Source organism: Coregonus lavaretus (genome assembly GCF_964263955.1).
Source record: "Coregonus lavaretus genome assembly, chromosome: 38".
In the NCBI taxonomy this organism is placed as follows: domain Eukaryota; kingdom Metazoa; phylum Chordata; class Actinopteri; order Salmoniformes; family Salmonidae; genus Coregonus; species Coregonus lavaretus.
Window position 1 is genome coordinate 31,668,547 of NC_140025.1, and position 21,767 is coordinate 31,690,313.

Here is a 21,767-nt window from a genome sequence, read left to right on the forward strand (position 1 = left end):
ACCCAGGGACGAGGAGAGACAAGTGGGCTGCACGCTCACAGACACTGGCCTACCTCCACTCTTCCCCTGGATGTTCATAGGCATACAGACGGAGCAAGAGAGACAGCGAGACACTACTGGAGAAGGTTAACACTACATGAGTTGGATGAGTTGAAGTGCAACAGGTACAGTATCATGTTCAGAAACCGGGAAAGAGCTGCTATGTCTGAGAAGGAAGTGGAAAGAGGGGGAGAGATAGAACAAGTGAGAGAGAGAGAGATGCAGTGAGATACAAAACAAGTTAAGGAAAACGGGAGAAAGTGTCGCCAGCCAAAAGAGGAAAAAGAGCGAGAGAGAGAGAGGGAGAGCTGACTCTAGTCCTGAGTCGGGCCAATGACTTCACTGAGGGGGTGGGGTTTCCCCCCACCCCTCCGCTAGTTTAAAAGGGTACAAGAGTAAGTCGTCCCGCTGCTCTGTTTCTGAGAACCCTGCTGTGTTTGGGACACACACAAACACCAGTGTACTTCCAGCTACAGGAACAGAGACACAAGGGGCCGAGAGGGGGACATGCCACTGGACGTTGTCCTAAATGGCCCGGCCCCGTGGGGGTTCCGACTGACCGGGGGCAAGGACTTCAACCAGCCCCTCACCATCTCCAGGGTAAGAGAGTGTACCTGATACTTTTAGACTGAAAAGACTGACAATGGGAGGGCGATTGTGTGTTTACAGTATGTTTTGTATGTGTGATGTGTGCTCCAGCATCTTTGAGTGGGCCTGGTGCCAGGTGTTTGTGTGGGTGAGGAGGCGGCAGTAGGAGGGAGGGGTGTGTGTGTCTTCCTACAGTGAACACAAATAGTCAGATATACTCAACCGCTCAACCATTGTGTTCTGTGTAGAGGATTATGTTGATTCGCTCTCTTAGCCTATTGTATGTGTCGCTCTCTCTCTCTCTCTCTCTCCCCCTCCCTCACTCTCTCTCTCCCCCTCCCTCACTCTCTCTCTCTCTCTCTCTCTCTCTCTCTCTCTCTCTCTCTCTCTCTCTCTCTCTCTCTCTCTCTCTCTCTCTCTCTCTCTCTCTCTCTCTCTCTCTCACTGCCAGCATACTTGGCTCACCTTCCCTTTACCCTCTTGTCTCAGTTAAATAGCTGTGCTAGGATGAGAAACAGCATGCAAGAGCTCAGTGTATCAAACCAGACTGACTATGCAGTAATATTGCCAAAAGGCCGCGTCCCAAATGAAAACATATTCCCTAAATAGTGACTAGGGCCCATAGGAATTTGGTCAAAAGTAGTGCACTATAAAGGGAATAGGAGGCCATTTGGATGTCACAGCCTTAGCCATTCCCTAACATAGAACAGCCCAGAGACTTACAGTGAAAGATCATTGGATTGTGAATGTGTGTTTTGGGATGTATGTGTTAAAGCGTGATACAGCAAGGGGTCTTTCCATGGGGTGGAAGGCTGCGTGGCTGGGGGAACATGCTCAAACACACACACACACACACATGTTCCAGTAAATATATGCAGCTTAGTTTGAAATAGCTGTTTGCATCATCTACTGACACGCGAACACACACACACACACACACACACACACACACACACATACACATACACACACACATACACATACACACACACACACACACACACACACATACACACACACACACACACACAGCAGCTGAATGAACGCAGACTGCTGGGAATGGATTAATAGCTGGTGACCAAAGTGCAGTCTCCTGGGTAGGCATCTAGGTGGAGTTATTCTGAGAATGACCTTCATTTAGCTCAAGTTAAGACATTAAACTGTATTTGTTATGTGTGTGTGATCATCATCATGTGTTTGTGTTAACATTGTGTGTGTTTGTTTTTATGTGTGTCCGTCTCTGTCTGTGAGTGTGTGTATGTTGGAGTTTGTATTTTGACGTTGGCAAGATGTGTATGTGTGTGTGTAACCATAGGAGTATCAGTAATCCCTGTCGTGAGTCTAAGTTTAGGCCTGGCACCAGGGCCGGGGGCTTAAAGAGTTACCGGGGAGATCTGTGAATCACTGGCCCCTGGGGGCCACTACACACCTGTTGCGTGAGCAGAGAACTGCAACCTCTCTGAACAAACTGCTGAAGGAGAGGGGGGAGGCGGGGAGGGGGGAGACGGCGAGAGGGAGGGAGGGAGGGAGGGAGGGAGGGCCAAAAACTGTGTTTATTATAAAACACCTTTTCAAAGGCATTGCAGGTAGATGATGCCCCTAACCACATATCTAGGATCAGATCACCCTATCCCCAAGCCTAACCTTAACCATCAGGGAAATGAAGTACAATCTGACTCCGTTTCAGTCGCTTTTCAGTATTTCCCCCTGATTTGATTTATATCTCCTCATATACCCTTGACCCTGTCCGTGTGTGTGTGTGCGCACGTATCCCTTCATAATCCACCCACTAGACAAGCTCTCATCACTTTACTCCCAACCTCTCACAAAGCAGTCATTGATCGAAGTTTTTTAAACCCTCTCTACACGGTCTTATTAGCTCTCATTCGAGGGCTGTTCACTTGTAATGAGATTTAGCCACTGGCGCATTCCTCTCGCTCGCAGAGCTTGAACCTCGACCTTGTCTCGACCGTGTCTTCCCAGGCCATTTTTGGTCAAAAACATCCCCTTCTTCGGTTGATTTTGTTTTCAAATGGAAGTGTAAACTAAACATGATTAATTGATGTCCATTGCCCGGTTCCAGCAAACGAGGGAATCCAGAATGACGAGTGATGTTTAAATTAGCTGCGGTCACGCATGTTTGGCTGGGACTAGAAGCCGAGTAGGTAAGAAACTAGGGGTTGTGTTCAGAAGGGCCATAGCAAAATGAAAATGAGGGCTTCTTATTGGACAAGTTATGGGAGTACCTCCCCGTTTCAAACAGTTTCAAAATGCTTCTCCCTCCTGAACACAACCCAGGGGTCCATCCATGCTGGAGACTTTTGGGGCCGGTCCCAATAAACTCCCTAACCCTCCTTTTGGCCCTAACCCTTCAATGTTTGCAGATCTGAAGAGTCTGGATAGGTTCCAGTGTAGTGGAGGAGCTTCCACCATATTGCTTTCACCTTACAGATCTGCAAACATTTAAAGGGCCAAGTGAAGGGTTAGGGAGTGATTTGTGACTGGCTGTTGGAATTAAAATGAGAGTAGTACAAATGATGCACATCGCAGGGAGATGCAGATGGTTGTCTAGGAAAATGCCAAAGTTTAAATCGTGTAAATCACTCATGTTCCCCCCACATCCCATGACTCTCTCATCCTGAGTTATTTATAGGCTTATGACCCAAGCTTCAATGTAACGTCTACGTCTGTGAGAGCTACAACGTACAGTACGTTTGAAGTTCAAGTTGCGTCTGTGGAGCCTAAAACGCAATCTGGCTCTCTTCCACCAGAGAGGAAAACTCATCAGAGAGAGAGAGAATGAGAGAAATAAATATTGAGAGAGAAATAGACAAAAAAGAGGAAGAGCGTTTGAAGTGAAAACCCTGGCTACTACCAAGGTTTTAACTTCAACTTCTCTCTCTATATTTTGAAATTCTCTCCCGTATGTAACTCCTTACAACTTATAAAACCCAATCATTGCCGCCCGACTAGCGTCCGTATTCCGTCTGGATACTGTCAATCGGCAGGACGAAACACGTGTTTACTTCGTCCACACAGAGAGATGGGAAATAAACGGTTTGCACGAGCTCAAATACCAGCGATGGCAAAGGACTTTATACACAGAGAGAGGTTTACCTCCTGACTTTATACACAGAGAGGTTTCATCCATGTACTCTGGAGGCCAGGACACTTTCAAGTAGACAGGCTAGTGAAACAAACGTCAAACTCCCAGCAAACTGTATATTTCAACTTCTGCAACAAAATCTACTTTTGAGTTGACTTTTGAGTTGGAGTTTTGGCATTGCTTTTTCATTTGTATGAACATCAATAGCATATAGTTGTGGGTTGTTATGCACAAAATGCAGCAACCCTATCAACAAAACTGGGTTGTCAAAATGTTGCCATATGGTAATTTTATTAACAACCTTCTCCCAATCTATTTGCAACATTGTTGCAACGACATTAGGAGGAAATAGAATCATGCAAATCTATGCTCGTATTAGAGGTTCTATAGACCAGAAGTGGTTAAAGGTAGTCTACCTCACTAGAAGTGGGCCTACAGTTTACCTAACGTATCAATTAGGCACTGATATAGAGGTGGTTCATTCATTATGTGTACATAGGACAGTACATCCCTTTTGAAGTGCCATTTGAATATGATGAAGAAAGAGTGCAAGATGGAGGGAGAAGGAGAGAGATGGATGGAGAGAGTGTTACAGAGAATAAGAGTGGTGGAGTGTGAGAGAAAGAGGTGAGGGAGGGAGGAAACAAGGGAGGAAGGGGGAGTGAGAGAGAGATGGCATGCTTGTGTAGTGAGGTAAGAAGGATATCCCCATGTTGTTGTGTGACTATGAAACCACACAAATATGGCACACATTTCTGCCTGGCTAATAGTAGATTATTAACAGCAGCAGACACCTGCTCCTTACTGATCTCTCTCCCTCTCCTCTATCTGTCTCCATCTCTCTCTCTCTCTCTCTCTCTCTCTCTCTCTCCTCTATCTGTCTCCATCTCTCTCTCTCTCTCTCTCTCTCTCTCTGAATGATCGGGTTTTATAAGTCGTACCGAGTTACATACGGGAGAGAATCGTAAAAATATACCTCGGCAGCAGCCGGGGTTCTCACTTCAAGCTCTCTCGCTCTCTCTCCCTCTCTCCCTCTCCTTCTCCCTCACTCTCTCTCTCAGTTCACTTTCTCAGTATGAAAAGTGAAGACATTTGCTTACCTCGCCAAAGTAAATGAAGACAACACAAATAACAGCAACCATTATTATTATAATTTGTGACAATGGAATTAATATTGATCAATCTCATGTGTCACCCCTCTCTCTCTCTCTCTGGGCAGATCACTCCAGGCAGTAAGGCGGCGGTGGCCAACCTGTGTCCTGGTGATGTCATCCTGGCCATCGAGGGCATCCCGGCGGAAGACATGATGCACTGTGAGGCCCAGAACAAGATCAAAGACGCCACCTACCAGCTCATCCTCACTGTCCAGAGGTCAGGGGTCACACATACAGATACAGACATGCATACACACTCACCTGATACGTACACACACACATCCTCACGCATGCATGCACGCACATTAACATACACACACTGACATGCACACACTTACACACACAAACTAATACACACACACCTCTCACATAAACACACACACATCCACTCACACTAATACTCACATGCACACACAGTAATACACACACGCATATTAGTCCTCTCACATAAACACATACACACACACGAATACACACACGCCTCTCACATAAACACACATACCATACAATAGAGAAATGTGTACAAACATCAGTGACACAAGTGAATACCACTGGCAATGAAGTAAAACAAACTGTCACTGGTTGGGTGTATCCTATGATACATATACACTACATGACACCTGCTCGTCGAACATCTTTCCAAAATCATGGGCATTAATATGGAGTTGGTCCCCTCTTTGCTGCTATAACAGCCTCCACTCTTCTGGGAAGGCTTTCCACTAGATGTTGGAACATTGCTGTGGGGACTTGCTTCCATTCAGCCACAAGAGCATTGGTGATGTCGGGCGCTGATGTTGGGCGATTAGGCCTGGCTCACAGTCAGCGTTTCATTCATCCCAAAGGTGTTCGATAGGGTTGAGGTGAGGGCTCTATGCAGGCCAGTCAAGTTCTTCCACACCGATCTCGACAAACCATTTCTGTATGGACCTCGCTTTGTACACTGTTGCCACAAAGTTGGAAGCACAGAATTGTCTAGAATGTCATTGTATGCTGTAGCGTTAAGATTTCCCTTCACTGGAACTAAGGGGCCTAGCCGGAAGCATGAAAAACAGCCCCAGACCATTATTCCTCCACCAAACTTTATAGTTGGCACTACGCATTGGGGCAAGTAGCGTTCTCCTGGCATCCGCCAAACCCAGATTCGTCCGTTGGACTGCCAGATGGTGAAGCGTGATTCGTCACTCCAGAGAACGCTTTTCCACTGCTTCAGAGTCCAATGGCGGCGAGCTTTACACCACTCCAACCGATGCTTGGCATTGCGCATGGTGATCTTAGGCTTGTGTGCGGCTGCTCAGCCATGGAAACCCATTTCATGAAGCTCACGACGATCAGTTCTTGTGCTGACGTTGCTTCTAGAAGAAGTTTGGAACTAGGTAGTGAGTGTTGCAGCCGAGGACAGACTATTTTTATGCACTATGCGCTTCTGCACTCAGCGGTCCCGTTTTGAGAGCTTGTGTGGCCTACCACTTCACAGCTGAGCCGTTGTTGCTCCTAGACGTTTCCACTTCACAATAACAGCACTTACAGTTGACCGGGGCAGCTCTAGCAGGACAGAAATTTGACTAACTTACTTGATGGAAAGGTGGCATCCTATGATGGTGCCACGTTGAAAGTCACTGAGCTCTTCAGTAAGGCCATTCTACTGCCAATGTTTGTCTATAGAGATTGCATGGCTGTGTGCCCGATTTTATACACCTGTCAGCAACGGGTGTGGCTGAAATAGCCGAATCCACTAATTTGAAGGGGTGTCCACATACTTTTGTATATATACTGTAGCATGTCAAACGCACATTCATGTTTGACATGCTACAGAACTTACTTCCTGAATCCCAAGATATCTTTAATACCACGTAGAAGGTTTAATCTTATGTAGAATGTTCCATCTCATGTAGAATGTTCCAGAGCTCTAGCATTCCTGTTCTTTGATTTCATACCCAAGAACGCCAAGCAAGGAGGTACACACACCCACTCGCTAATACAGACACACTTCTACACACACATACTCACACACATACACACACATGCTTTTATACTGTTCACACACCAAAGGAAGTCTATGAAGTTGGGTTGGATTTATGAGTGCTCAGTGCACTGTGGCCCAACTGCCGTATAAACCAATGTTTGGTCTGTGGTCATAATTGTTTCCTCTGCTGTCGAGGGAGTTGACAGTGAGCTCTGTTTGATCATGACCCGTTTCTTGTTCTCAGACCAGAAACCAGGCTATGGTCGCCTCAAGTCACAGAAGACGGGAAAGCCAACCCGTTCAAAATCAACTTGGAGTCTGAGCAGCAGGTGAGAGGAAGGGAGAGGGGGAGTGAGGGAGAGAGAGAGAGTGTTTGCCTATGCGTGTGTATTTGTTTGTTTTAGTTGTGTGTACATACATTTGTGTCTACACCTGTTGGTGTTCATGTGAGTAATTACCAACTAGAAAAAGAAGTCAGAGAACATCACATAGCGCCTCCTTGTCTTTTCCTCTCTATCTCTCCATTCAGGAGTTCAAACCCATTGGTACGGGTCACAACCGCAAGGCCCAGCCCTTTATAGCTGCAGCTAACATCGACGACCATCGCCAGGTGGTGAGCACAGCCTACAACACCCCCATAGGCCTCTACTCCTCAGGCAACATCCAGGACGCCATGCACGGACAGATGAGGGGCCTGGTCCAGGACAAGCCAGAGGGGTGAGTTGGCTGGCTGGGTGGGTTGGTGGGTGGGTGGTGGATGGATGGATTGGGTGGGTAGGTGGTTGGGTAGGTGGGTGGGTGGGTGGTTGGGTTTCTGTCTGTCTGCTTTCTGTCATCATGGTAATATCAGTATTGCTATATAAGCTTCCACTGTCACCTTCTCTGATAGCATCTTTTTATTTTATTTTATTTTTATTTATTTCACCTTTATTTAACCAGGTAAGCCAGTTGAGAACAAGTTCTCATTTACAACTGCGACCTGGCCAAGATAAAGCAAAGCAGTGCGATAAAAACAACAACACAGAGTTACATATGGGGTAAAACATAACATAAAGTCAAAAATACAACAGAAAATATATATACAGTGTGTGCAAATGTAGCAAGTTATGGAGGTAAGGCAATAAATAGGCTATAGTGCGAAATAATTACAATTAGTATTAACACTTTAATGATAGATGTGCAAGAGATGATGTGCAAATAGAGATACTGGGGTGCAAATGAGCAAAATAAATAACAATATGGGGATGAGGTAGTTGGGTGGGCTAATTTCAGATGGGCCGTGTACAGGTGTAGTGATCGGTAAGGTGCTCTGACAACTGATGCTTAAAGTTAGTGAGGGAGATAAGTCTCCAGCTTCAGAGATTTTTGCAATTCGTTCCAGTCATTGGCAGCAGAGAACTGGAAGGAATGGCGGCCAAAGGAGGTGTTGGCTTTGGGGATGACCAGTGAGATATACCTGCTGGAGCGCATACTACGGGTGGGTGTTGCTATGGTGACCAATGAGCTAAGATAATGCAGGGATTTGCCTAGCAGTGATTTATAGATGGCCTGGAGCCAGTGGGTTTGGCGACGAATATGTAGTGAGGACCAGCCAACAAGAGCATACAGGTCACAGTGGTGGGTGGTATATGGGGCTTTGGTGACAAAACGGATGGCACTGTGATAGACTACATCCAATTTGCTGAGTAGAGTGTTGGAGGCTATTTTGTAAATGACATCGCCGAAGTCAAGGATCGGCAGCATGAGTGAAGGAGGCTTTGTTTTGCGAAATAGGAAGCAGATTCTAGATTTAACTTTGGATTGGAGATTCTTAATGTGAGTCTGGAAGGAGAGTTTACAGTCTAACCAGACACCTAGGTATTTGTAGTTGTCCACATACTCTAGGTCAGACCCGTCGAGAGTAGTGATTCTAGTCGGGCGGGCGGGTGCAAGCAGCGTTCGGTTGAAGAGCATGCATTTAGTTTTACTAGTGTTTAAGAGCAGTTGGAGGCTACAGAAGGAGTGTTGTATGGCATTGAAGCTCGTTTGGAGGTTTGTTAACACAGTGTCCAATGAAGGGCCAGATGTATACAAAATGGTGTCGTCTGCGTAGAGGTGGATCTGAGAGTCACCAGCAGCAAGAGCGACATCATTGATATACACGGAGAAAAGAGTCGGCCCAAGAATTGAACCCTGTGGCACCCCCATCTGTTTATTTGTTTCTGCCAGAGTTTATCTACTGTAGGCTAGCGCTGTTCTAAAACATATGTTAAATGTTACGTCATGGTACTTAAATTTTTTTTTAACATATTGGGTTTTTGACACTTTATTGAGACTGTATGGAAGTCAGAGGGGGATACAGGGAGTCTCGTATCCCTGTCATCCAGTTCCCAGGAAGTCATGTGGATCTCATTAGCCTAGCTAGCAGATATATGGCGTGTCACCACGGTGCGTGTATTACCCAAGCACGCAGGAATGACTTTTTCCCTGGCTTAAGCAGGAGCTGTTTCTGATAGAGACATAAATCATGCTAGCCGAGGGTCACATTAGCCTACAGTGTTCAGTTCAGTACAGCAGCTCTGCACTGTTCCTATTTGATCAGGTAATGCAGTAGAAACTAGAAAGGATAAGTTTCAGTAAAAACGTTTGAGTGCTTGTAATAGTGAGGTCCTCTGGGCACAAACTGGTTGAATCAACATTGTTTCCACGTTCTTTCAACGTCAAACAAATGTGCTGGGTTTTTCAAGCGCAACAGTTTCCCGTGTGTATCAAGAATGGTCCACCACCCAAAGGACTTCCAGCCAACTTCACACAATCACTCTAAAAGTGGTTCATTGGAGTCAACATGGGCCAGCATCCCTGTGGAACTCTTTCAACACCTTGTAGAGTCCATGCCCTGACAAATTGAGGCTGCTCTAAGGGCAAAAGGGGGTGCAACTCAATATTAGGAAGGTGTTCCTAATGTTTTGTACACTCATTGTATATATACATTTATAAACTGGGTGGTTCGAGCCCTGAATGCTGATTGGCTGACAGCCGTAGTATATCAGACCGTATACCAATGGTATGACACAACATTTATTTTTACTGCTCTAATTACGTTGGTAATCAGTTTATAATAGCAAGAAGGCACCTCGGGGGTTTGTGGTACATGGCCAGTATACCACGGCTAAGGGCTGTATCCAGGCACTCCGCGCTGTATCCAGGCATTCCACGTTGCGTTGTGCATAAGAACAGCCCTAGCCGTGGTATATTGGCCATATACAGTGGGGGAAAAAAGTATTTAGTCAGCCACCAATTGTGCAAGTTCTCCCACTTAAAAAGATGAGAGAGGCCTGTAATTTTCATCATAGGTACACGTCAACTATGACAGACAAAATGAGAAAAAAAAATCCAGAAAATCACATTGTAGGATTTTTAATGAATTTATTTGCAAATTATGGTGGAAAATAAGTATTTGGTCACCTACAAACAAGCAAGATTTCTGGCTCTCACAGACCTGTAACTTCTTCTTTAAGAGGCTCCTCTGTCCTCCACTCGTTACCTGTATTAATGGCACCTGTTTGAACTTGTTATCAGTATAAAAGACACCTGTCCACAACCTCAAACAGTCACACTCCAAACTCCACTATGGCCAAGACCAAAGAGCTGTCAAAGGACACCAGAAACAAAATTGTAGACCTGCACCAGGCTGGGAAGACTGAATCTGCAATAGGTAAGCAGCTTGGTTTGAAGAAATCAACTGTGGGAGCAATTATTAGGAAATGGAAGACATACAAGACCACTGATAATCTCCCTCGATCTGGGGCTCCACGCAAGATCTCACCCTGTGGGGTCAAAATTATCACAAGAACGGTGAGCAAAAATCCCAGAACCACACGGGGGGACCTAGTGAATGACCTGCAGAGAGCTGGGACCAAAGTAACAAAGCCTACCATCAGTAACACACTACGCTGCCAGGGACTCAAATCCTGCAGTACAAGACGTGTCCCCCTGCTTAAGCCAGTACATGTCCAGGCCCGTCTGAAGTTTGCTAGAGTGCATTTGGATGATCCAGAAGAGGATTGGGAGAATGTCAGATGAAACCAAAATAGAATTTTTTGGTAAAAACTCAACTCGTCGTGTTTGGAGGACAAAGAATGCTGAGTTGCATCCAAAGAACACCATACCTACTGTGAAGCATGGGGGTGGAAACATCATGCTTTGGGGCTGTTTTTCTGCAAAGGGACCAGGACGACTGATCCGTGTAAAGGAAAGAATGAATGGGGCCATGTATCATGAGATTTTGAGTGAAAACCTCCTTCCATCAGCAAGGGCATTGAAGATGAAACGTGGCTGGGTCTTTCAGCATGACAATGATCCCAAACACACCGCCCGGGCAACAAAGGAGTGGCTTTGTAAGAAGCATTTCAAGGTCCTGGAGTGGCCTAGCCAGTCTCCAGATCTCAACCCCATAGAAAATCTTTGGCGGGAGTTGAAAGTACGTATTGCCTAGCGACAGCCCCAAAACATCACTGCTCTAGAGGAGATCTGCATGGAGGAATGGGCCAAAATACCAGCAACAGTGTGTGAAAACCTTGTGAAGACTTACAGAAAACGTTTGACCTGTGTCATTGCCAACAAAGGGTATATAACAAAGTATTGAGAAACTTTTGTTATTGACCAAATACTTATTTTCCACCATAATTTGCAAATAAATTCATTAAAAATCCTACAATGTGATTTTCTGGATTTTTTTTCCTCATTTTCTCTTTCATAGTTGACGTGTACCTATGATGAAAATTACAGGCCTCTCTCATATTTTTAAGTGGGAGAACTTGCACAATTGGTGGCTGACTAAATACTTTTTTTCCCCACTGTACCACACCTTCTCGGGCCTTATTGCTTAAATATATCATATTCAATCCATGTGTAGTATTATAGGCCTGTAGATCTCTTTCAGCAAACTCTGATTAGATGACTTGGTGTTCTGGCTATGAGTGGTGGCTATAAAAAGAGTTGTGTATACGAAAGACGTCTGCACACTCATGCTTCTTCACCCCATGTCATCTCTAACCTCTCTCCATTCTCTCCATTCTCCGCCCATCCATTCTTCCTCTCTGTTTTCCCCTCTCTTCACTTCCTTTAATGGACATCTGCTGATGCCTGTGTTATGTGTGTGTCTGTCAGACCTGGGTTCAAATACTATTTGAAATATTTTGAATACTTTGAGCGCTTGCTCTAGCCTGCCTGGAGTACCACATGGGTGGGATTTGCCATTTTGGGACTATTTTATTGGTCCATTAAGCCAGGCAAGCTCAATAAAGTACTGATAAAGTATTTGGAAATTATTTCAAATAGTATTTGACCCCAGATCTGGTCTCTGTAATGTCTGGCGGGCCTCCTTTGACCTGATGCGGCCTACGATAACCAAAAAGCCTCAGGGCCCTGTAGTGAGAGTGCCCCAGCTGGCAGGCATCATTTCCCCCCATGACTCACAGACCGTCCCTGAACCTGGAGCTGGGGAGGTCTGGACCCCCAGGGCTCAATATGACTCTGATGTTAAATCTGAAATGGAGGATAGTGTTGTTATGACTACACTGGTGTCTGCTGAGGTAGATGAACAGTGCTTTCCATGGTAGCTGCAGGTCTTGGATAGAACAGGTGCAGTCGTCTCCACAAAATGTGGGATATTTTTGTGTGTGCGGGCGGTGGGGTGTGTGTTTGTGAGTGTGTGTGTGTGTGTGCTGCATCTGTTAATGCTCACCTCTGCGTGTTTTTGCTTATCTCTATGTGTGTTTGTGTGTGTGTGTGTTTTATGCTCACCTGTGTGGACGTGTTAAACTATACTTGTGGGGACCAGAAGTCCCCACAAGAATAGTAAACCAAGAAAAATTTGACCAACTGGGGACATTTTGTTGGTCCCCACAACGTCAAATGCTATTTCTAGGGGGTTTAGGGTTAAGGTTAGAATTAGTGTTAGGGTTAGAATTAGGTTTAGGGTTAGGAGATGGGTTTAGGTTTAGGAGCTAGGGTTAGGGTTAAGGTTAGGTTTTTGGATTAAGGTTAGGGTAAGTGTACGGGTTAGGTTTAGGGAGGAAAAATAGGATTTTGAATGGGACTGAATTGTATGTCCCCACAAGGTTAGCTGCGCAAGACTGTGTGTGTGTGTCTCCCCCTCTGCAGTAGCAAGACGCTGAGCTCCATCGAGGAGTCTGACGTATACCGCATGCTGCTGAAAGACCAGGAGGAGCCCCAGGAGCCCCGGCAATCAGGTTCCTTCAAGGCCCTGCAGGACTTTGTCGACAGTGATGGTCAGTTCTCCACTAAGTAACTTCTCTCTCATTATTATATGTGTGGGTAATGATGTCATCAGTCATTGTGCATTCCAGGCTATAATGCTGCAGTTCCACACTCAAGAAGAGCTTCACGGTTGCATATAATAATGTATTATTTCTTAATGAGACATATCGAGGACAAAGCTGCCGGTGTTCAAGCCGTCGTCAGCATGGGTTAGCTCTCTCCCACTCCCTCACTTCAGGACCTATAGTTTAATTAAAACCTCTAGCTACCAACATCGCATGTATTTTAACCCCCCCAAAAAAAACTATTGGAAAGAGCCACAATCAAAATGAAAGATATCACTTGAAATCAGTATTTTGTTGGGCATTCATTTTATAAGACGAGGTAACGGGAGATCGTTTAGAATACAAATTGTTCTGATCTTGAAAAGTGGGTATACAAGGAGTAAACTGTATACAAATGAATTAGTAGTGAAGAGATTACATGTCTATGCTTTGGCTCAACAGGCTAACATGGTCACCTTGAGTGGTCCTGATGACCCAGGTTTGATATCTTTACTTGTTGCTTATTGTAAAGCATCTTTGGGTTTTGGAAAATGCTATATAAGGCCTGTGTACACTGAACAAAAATATAAACGCAACATGTAAAGTGTTGGTCCCATGTTTCATGAGCTGAAATAAAAGATCCCAGAAAAGTTACATAAGCACAAAAAGCTTATTTCTCTCCAATTCTGCTGACTGCAGGAATGTCCACCAGAGCTGTTGCCAGAGAATTGAATGTTAATTTCTCTACCATAAGCCAACATAGTTTTAGAGAATTTGGCAGTATGTCCAACCGGCCTCACAACCGCAGACCACGTGTATGGTGTTGTATGGGCGAGCGGTTTGCTGATGTCAACATTGTGAATAGAGTGCCCCATGGTGGCGGTGGGGTTATGGTATGGGCAGGCATAGGCTATGGACAACGAACACATTTGCATTTTATCGATGGCAATTTGAATGCACAAAAATACTGTGACGAGATCCTGAGGCCCATTGTGAGGCCCATTTTCTGGGGGTTATCTGTGACCAACAGATGCATATCTGTATTCCCAGTCATGTGAAATCCATAGATTAGGGCCTAATGAATTCATTTCAATTGACTGATTTCCTTATATGAACTGTAACTCTGTAAAAATGCAGCCTAAGCTCCTCCCACTGGTCCAAAATGCGTGAAACCGCGGGTTCAATGGAGAGCCAATGTGTGGCACACACCTTGGTTATCTGTAAAGGTTTCTCCCCACAGTTGATGGTCTCATATATGGCCTTGTAGGCCTCCCTGCGCTTTGGAGACACTGAAAACCAGTTATAAGTCTCTCGTACCAAATACTCCACACTACGGGGGATGGTGTCATTGGAAGCATGACTTACAGCAAGCTGCAGAGAGTGGCACACACAGCGAATAAGAACCAGATCTTTGAGGCCATACTCCTCCTTCAGCACTTTATGGACCCCATTGTTAATCCCTGTAATAACAGAGGCATTGTCAGTCCATATCCCCAGGAGTTTCTCTTTTTTAAGACAACACTTCTCGAGGAAAGCCACAACAGCACGGGCTATAGATTTGGCATCTCCTCCCTCCAACTCAACAAGCCCCAGAAATGTTGTTACAATTGTCTGCTTGGTGTCACTAAAGTACCTTATCACAACCCCCAGGTACTTAGAAACACTTACATCCGTGGACTCATCGAGGAGGAAGCTGAAACGCTAGTCACCCACATCTGTGACCAACTTTTTCAGTATGGTGCTAGAACACCATTAATAATTTCTGTGCACTTTGTCCTGTGCATTTTGAAGTGGGTAGCAGCAGTGGAGTCTGAGAAAGCAGCTCTACATGCTTCTCCAATGTGATCACATGCCAGCATGGAACAGTGTTCAGCGATAGCTAATGCCATGGTGGCCTCAGCCTTTTTTGCAGTCTCAAATTTTTTAACCAGAAATGGCAGCTTGTTTTGTGTGGAACTGTTATAAGGCTTTGCCTTTTGAGTATGTTTTTGAGTTGTCATGTGTTTTTTTACATCACTAAGTTTGGCGTAGAAATCAGCCTTACAATACAGGCAGTATGCCCGTGTATCATCTCCAATAAACGGCTTCAACCAGCCTTTGAAATCAGGGTTTGATTCCCACTCCTTTCTGTATTTTTGAGTGTACAGTTTAGACTGAGACATGATGAGCTAGCCAGCTAGGTGTTTAGCTTATGTCACAGAGAGGCACACACACAGTGGACGAGGTGAGTAAGTGACTGAGGCCGTGTGAGTCAAATGCAGTGATTTATTTTTGTGCAGTGATTTATTTTAGACAAAGAACATTTTACATTTACATCAGCCAGCGGCGGCTTCCCGCATGCGCGATTCATTTGCAGTCTGGAGGCGGAGGGGTGAACATATCCTGTTCTGACTGCAGCTGGGAGGGACTGCTGCGCGAGGACTGGGCCGCCTGTGAGTGCTTTGGGACGGGGGTGGGGCCCGGGTGGGGCCCACGGCAGCACCCGCTGCTCGTTGAGAAGAGTAAGAACGATACGTGCTTTCACGTCAGAGTCTCCAAAAGTCTCCAATAACACCAGAAAAAGTCGCTAGATTTGTCGCTAGTCTATTTTTGGAAAATGTGTCGCTAGAGGGGTATGAATATTCGCGAAATATAGCGACAAAGTCGCTAAATTGGCAACACTGCTACGAAGACTTTCTCCCTGCGGATTCCTTTATTCATATCAATGACTTCCTCCTCCGATTGGACAAGAACGATGATGCATACATGTGCTATTTCATGTGGAGGCGGTACCTCAAGGCCACACCTCACCTGGTGAAACGCTACAAAGAGTTCATTCAACCCATCTGTTATGCCTGTGAACACATGGCAAAAGATAAGGGATATAGTGTCGTCCATGACCTCTAAAAGTGGTTCTTTGGTTGAGACATTTTCCAATAGCTCTTCATTTGAATACGTCAGAGGAGGCTGGTGGGCTGAGATATAGGAGGTCGGGCTCATCATAATGTCCAGAATGGAATGAACCCGTTTTATCCGCACACCAGCCACCACTGGAATACACTTATAGTTTAATTTTGTTTTCATTTAGTTTTGTATAATGCACATTGAATTCCCTCCTTTTAAAGTGGAAATCAGCTGTTGAAACAATAACAAAGCGTTCTCCCTGCCCCTGTTTCAGTAAAAAGCTGAGGGATATTGGGCTGGAGAAATGTAGTCACTTTCAAATTCATAAACAGAGCTATGGATGCAAGGACTGACCATCCATGATATCAAAACTATAGTTTTAACCATGTTTTGAGGCTATGTAGTGTTTGTTTACATTTACTTTGTTTACGAACATTGGTGTAAAACAAGCTTATTCTCATCAATTTACACACAATAGCCCATAATGACAAAGCAAAAACAGGTTTTTAGAAATGTTTGCAAATGTATTAAAAATAAAAAACTGAAATATCACATTTACATAAGTATTCAGACCCTTTACTCAGTACTTTGTCGAAGCACCTTTGGAAGCGATTACAGCCTCCTGTCTTCTTGGGTATGACGCTACAAGCTTGGCACACCTGTATTTGGGGAGTTTCTCCCATTCTTCTCTGCAGATCCTCTCAAGCTCTGTCAGGTTGAATGGGGAGCGTCGCTACACAGCTATTTCCAGAGATGTTGATCGGTTTCAAGTCCGGGCTCTGGCTGGGCCACTCAAGGACATTCAGAGACTTGTCCCGAAGCCACTCCTGCGTTGTCTTGGCTTTGTGCTTAGGGTCGTTGTCCTGTTGGAAGGTGAACCTTCGCCCCAGTCTGAGGTCCTGAGCGCTCTGGAGCAGGTTTTCATCAAGGATCTCTCTGTACTTTGCTCCGTTCATCTTTCCCTCGATCCTGACTAGTCTCCCAGTCCCTGCCACTGAAAAACATCCCCACAGCATGATGCTGCCACCACCATGCTTCACCGTAGGGATGGTGCCAGGTTTCCTCCAGACGTGACGCTTGGCATTCAGGCCAAAGAGTTCAACCTTGGTTTCATCAAACCAGAGAATCTTGTTTCTCATGGTCTGAGAGCCTTTAGGTGCTTTTTGGCTAACTCCAATTGGGCTGTCATGTGCCTTTTATTGAGGAATGGCTTCCGTCTGGCCACTCTACCATAAAGGCCTGATTGGTGGAGTGCTGCAGAGATGGTTGTCCTTCTGGAAGGTTCTCCCATCTCCACAGAGGAACTCTGGAGCTCTGTCAGAGTGACCATCGGGTTCTTGGTCACCTCCCTGACCAAGGCCCTTCTCCCCCGATTGCTCAGTTTGGCCGGGCGGCCAGCTCTAGGAAGAGTCTTGGTGATTCCAAACCTCTTCCATTTGAGAATGATGGAGGCCACTGTGTTCTTGGGGACCTTCAATGCTGCAGAAATGTTTTGGTACCCTTCCCCAGATCTGTGCCTCGACACAATCCTGTCTCTGAGCTCTACGGACAATTCCTTCGACCTCATGGCTTGGTTTTCACTCTGACATGCACTGTCAACTGTGGGACCTTATATAGACAGGTGGGTGCCTTTCCAAATCATGTCTAATCAATTGAATTTACCACAGGTGGACTCCAATCAAGTTGTAGAAACATCTCAAGGATGATCAATGGAAACAGGATGCACCTGAGCTCAATTTCGAGTCTCATAGCAAAGGTTCTGAATACTTATGTAAATAAGGTATTTCTCTTTTCGCTTTGTCATTATGGGGTATTGTGTGTAGGTTGATGAGGACATTTTTTTATTTAATCCATTTTAGAATAAGGCTGTAACGTAACAAAATGTGGAAAAAGTCAAGGGGTCTGAATACTTTCCGAATGCACTGTATGTCTCTAACTCTCTGCTCCCTTTTTGTATTTCAATATTAAAATCATTAAATATACTTAATGTACAGTATGCTCCTAATTTTTATCATTTGTTTGTGACTTGCATTCTCTGTCACAAATGGTAACCCATTCCCTATGTATTGACCAGCTTGAAGTAGTGCACTGTATAGGGAATAGGTTACCAATAGTGTGTGTCCCATGTGTTGTCCAGGCACTCGCCCCATGGTGACGAGGACAGTGAGGGCGCCCATGACAAAGCCACCGCCATCCACAGGAAACCTGCAGAAACTACCCATGTGTGACAAGTGTGGAAACGGCATTGTGTGAGTACTTCGAAGACAAAGCTGCTCTGAGAATAGTTGGTATTTAGTTGCACCCATTTCATTCAATACTAATTATAATAAGAAGAGTTATAGCCTGAAATCCAGAACCTGTTTTGAGATAAAGTTCCACTCCTTTTACCCTGTGTCATTGCCAAACACAGGAGGCTGCTGAGGGGAGGACGGCTCATAATAATGGTGGGAAAGGAGCGAATGGATGGCATTAAACATGTTTGATGTTTTTGATACCATTCCTCTTATTCTGCTCCAGCCATTACCACGAGCCCGTCCTCCCCAGTTAAGGTGCCACCAACCTCCTGTCTCTTTCTTCTACAGAGAGTTTTCTTAGTTGTGTTAATCATCAGTGTTTTGTCAGACAAGGAGTGGCAAGGAGTATAATGATAGCAGAAACAAACTGGTACCCAGGACAGAAGAGTTGCACCTACACCTAAAAAGTTCTGCCAAAAACTAGTCGCCCCTTTAAGGTCCAAAGCAGCCATTTTTATCTCATTATCAAATCATTTCTGGGTAACAATTAAGTACCTAACTGTGATTGTTTTCAATTAAAATAGTCAAAATAAACTATTCTTAGCAAAGAGCAATTTCTCAAGCAATAATTTTGTTAGGACTGTCTGGGAGTGGTCTGAGTGGGGAGGGGAAAACTGAACACTAGCTGTTATTGGCAGAGAGGTTTGGAACTCTGTTATTGGTGATGTCACCAGCCAAAAACCAGGCCAAAACTCATCCCACTAAAACAGGCTGAAATTTCAGGCAGTCTTTTTAAACAGCTCTTACTTACAGTGGGAGAAAAAAGTATTTAGTCAGCCACCAATTGTGCAAGTTCTCCCACTTAAAAAGATGAGGCCTGTAATTTTCATCATAGGTACACGTCAACTATGACAGACAAATTGAGGAAAAAAAATCCAGAAAATCACATTGTAGGATTTTTAATGAATTTATTTGCAAATTATGGTGGAAAATAAGTATTTGGTCACCTACAAACAAGCAAGATTTCTGGCTTTAACAGACCTGTAACTTCTTCTTTAAGAGGCTCCTCTGTCCTCCACTCGTTACCTGTATTAATGGCACCTGTTTGAACTTGTTATCAGTATAAAAGACACCTGTCCACAACCTCAAACAGTCACACTCCAAACTCCACTATGGCCAAGACCAAAGAGCTGTCAAAGGATACCAGAAACAAAATTGTAGACCTGCACCAGGCTGGGAAGACTGAATCTGCAATAGGTAAGCAGCTTGGTTTGAAGAAATCAACTGTGGGAGCAATTATTAGGAAATGGAAGACATACAAGACCACGCAAGATCTCACCCCGTGGGGTCAAAATGATCACAAGAACGGTGAGCAAAAATCCCACAACCACACGGGGGGACCTAGTGAATGACCTGCAGAGAGCTGGGACCAAAGTAACAAAGCCTACCATCAGTAACACACTACACCGCCAGGGACTCAAATCCTGCAGTGCCAGACGTGTCCCCCTGCTTAAGCCAGTACATGTCCAGGCCCGTCTGAAGTTTGCTAGAGTGCATTTGGATGATCCAGAAGAGGATTGGGAGAATGTCATATGGTCAGATGAAACCAAAATAGAACTTTTTGGTAAAAACTCAACTCGTCGTGTTTGGAGGACAAAGAATGCTGAGTTGCATCCAAAGAACACCATACCTACTGTGAAGCATAGGGGTGGAAACATCATGCTTTGGGGCTGTTTTTCTGCAAAGGGACCAGGACGACTGATCCGTGTAAAGGAAAGAATGAATTGGGCCATGTATCGTGAGATTTTGAGTGAAAACCTCCTTCCATCAGCAAGGGCATTGAATATGAAACGTGGCTGGGTCTTTCAGCATGACAATGATCCCAAACACACCGCCCGGGCAACGAAGGAGTGGCTTTGTAAGAAGCATTTCAAGGTCCTGGAGTGGCCTAGCCAGTCTCCAGATTTCAACCCCATAGAAAATCTTTGGAGGGAGTTGAAAGTCCGTGTTGCCCAGCGACAGCCCCAAAACATCACTGCTCTAGAGGAGATCTGCATGGAGGAATGGGCCAAAATACCAGCAATAGTGTGTGAAAACCTTGTGAAGACTTACAGAAAACGTTTGACCTGTGTCATTGCCAACAAAGGGTATATAACAAAGTATTGAGAAACTTTTGTTATTGACCAAATACTTATTTTCCATCATAATTTGCAAATAAATTCATTAAAAATCCTACAATGTGATTTTCTGGATTTTTTTTTCTCATTTTGTCTGTCATAGTTGACGTGTACCTATGATGAACATTACAGGCCTCTCTCATCTTTTAAGTGGGAGAACTTGCACAATTGGTGGCTGACTAAATACTTTTTTTCCCCACTGTACACTTACACAAAGAGCATTAACATAATGTTCACAATTTTACAGTATGATTCCAACCTCATAGTGTGGAAATATACATAAAACACTGGAAAGTCAAATTTTTAACTGCACTGGTCCTTTAAAGGGGAAGTTGGAATTTGAGGTTGTACTTTCTAATATTAATATACAGTAAATCTGATATTTCTACCATGGGGGGGAACTCAATATTAGGAAGGTGTTCCTAATGTTTGGTATACTCAGTGTACTTTGAGTGGTTAGATCAGGGAGGCAGAACTCTCCCAAATCATTGATGTACTTTTATAATCTGGCAACCCTGCTCCAGCTTCCCCTCCCCCAATCCTAACCCTAACCATTAGTGGGGAAAATGCTAAACTGACCCGAGATCAGCTTCAGTGGTAACTTCAGCCTACTCCTGTTGTTAACTCTGTTGTTCTTCTATAGGGGCACAGTGGTGAAGGCGAGGGACAAGTTCCGCCACCCTGGCTGCTTCGTGTGCACCGACTGTGACGTCAACCTTAAACAGAAGGGCTACTTCTTCGTGGAGGGCCAACTGTACTGTGAGACCCACGCTCGAGCCCGGACGAGACCCCCGGAGGGCCATGACCTTGTCACCGCTTTCCCCTCAGCATAGGACCCTCCTCACACGCACACACACAAACACACGCACCATCCTAAAAACTCTGTCTGCCAGTGAGGCACCATTGATTGTAACTGTTTGTATCTGTGTTCTCCTGTGTTCTATTGTCTGTATGCTCTGTTTTGCACAAATCCTGAGAGTGCATTTGTTTGTGAATACACTTACATGTATACTACTCTCTTCCTTAAAATAAAGGGGGTTTTGACTCCATGTTGTGGAAATGATTCATATTGTCTTTCTCTTCATCCCTTTCCTGAGCTGACTGGCTGGCTGACTGGCTGGCTGGCTGGCTGGCTGGCTGGCTGACTGGCTGGCTGGCTGGGTGACTGACTGACTGACTGACAGACTGGCTGGCTGGCTGGCTGGCTGGCTGACTGGCTGGCTGGCTGGCTGGCTGACTGAAAGGCAGGCGGACACACTAGATGAAGTGCTGGCACGTCACAGTGTCACAGAGGGCACTGAGAGCCTCTCAAGGGGGG

General features: G+C 45.0%; 1 protein-coding gene across 2 annotated transcripts; it reads left to right on the forward strand.

Moving 5' to 3' along the window:
- Positions 1-54: 54 nt before the first annotated feature.
- Positions 55-21,512, forward strand: LOC311112292 (PDZ and LIM domain protein 3-like). 2 transcript variants are annotated; one of them, XM_084155345.1, is made up of 8 exons: positions 55-164; positions 510-639; positions 4,953-5,104; positions 7,095-7,179; positions 7,380-7,567; positions 12,995-13,122; positions 18,176-18,287; positions 21,093-21,512. In XM_084155345.1, exons 2-8 carry the CDS (start codon positions 547-549, stop codon positions 21,280-21,282), a joined length of 948 nt encoding a protein of 315 aa, XP_084011471.1. In that variant the 5' UTR covers positions 55-164; positions 510-546; the 3' UTR covers positions 21,283-21,512. The 2 variants fall into 2 exon arrangements, with proteins under 2 accessions (XP_084011471.1, XP_084011472.1); XM_084155346.1 differs by lacking the exon at positions 55-164 and having other exon boundaries at positions 502-639.
- Positions 21,513-21,767: the final 255 nt, after the last annotated feature.

Excerpts from the sequence above, each read along its gene's own strand:
- LOC311112292 (XM_084155345.1), top strand. The coding sequence starts at position 547 with ATGCCACTGGACGTTGTCCTAAATGGCCCGGCCCCGTGGGGGTTCCGA. Across the intron at positions 13,123-18,175 it reads GGACTTTGTCGACAGTGATG|GCACTCGCCCCATGGTGACG; the intron begins GTCAGTTCTCCA and ends TGTGTTGTCCAG. Across the intron at positions 18,288-21,092 it reads AAGTGTGGAAACGGCATTGT|GGGCACAGTGGTGAAGGCGA; the intron begins GTGAGTACTTCG and ends GTTCTTCTATAG.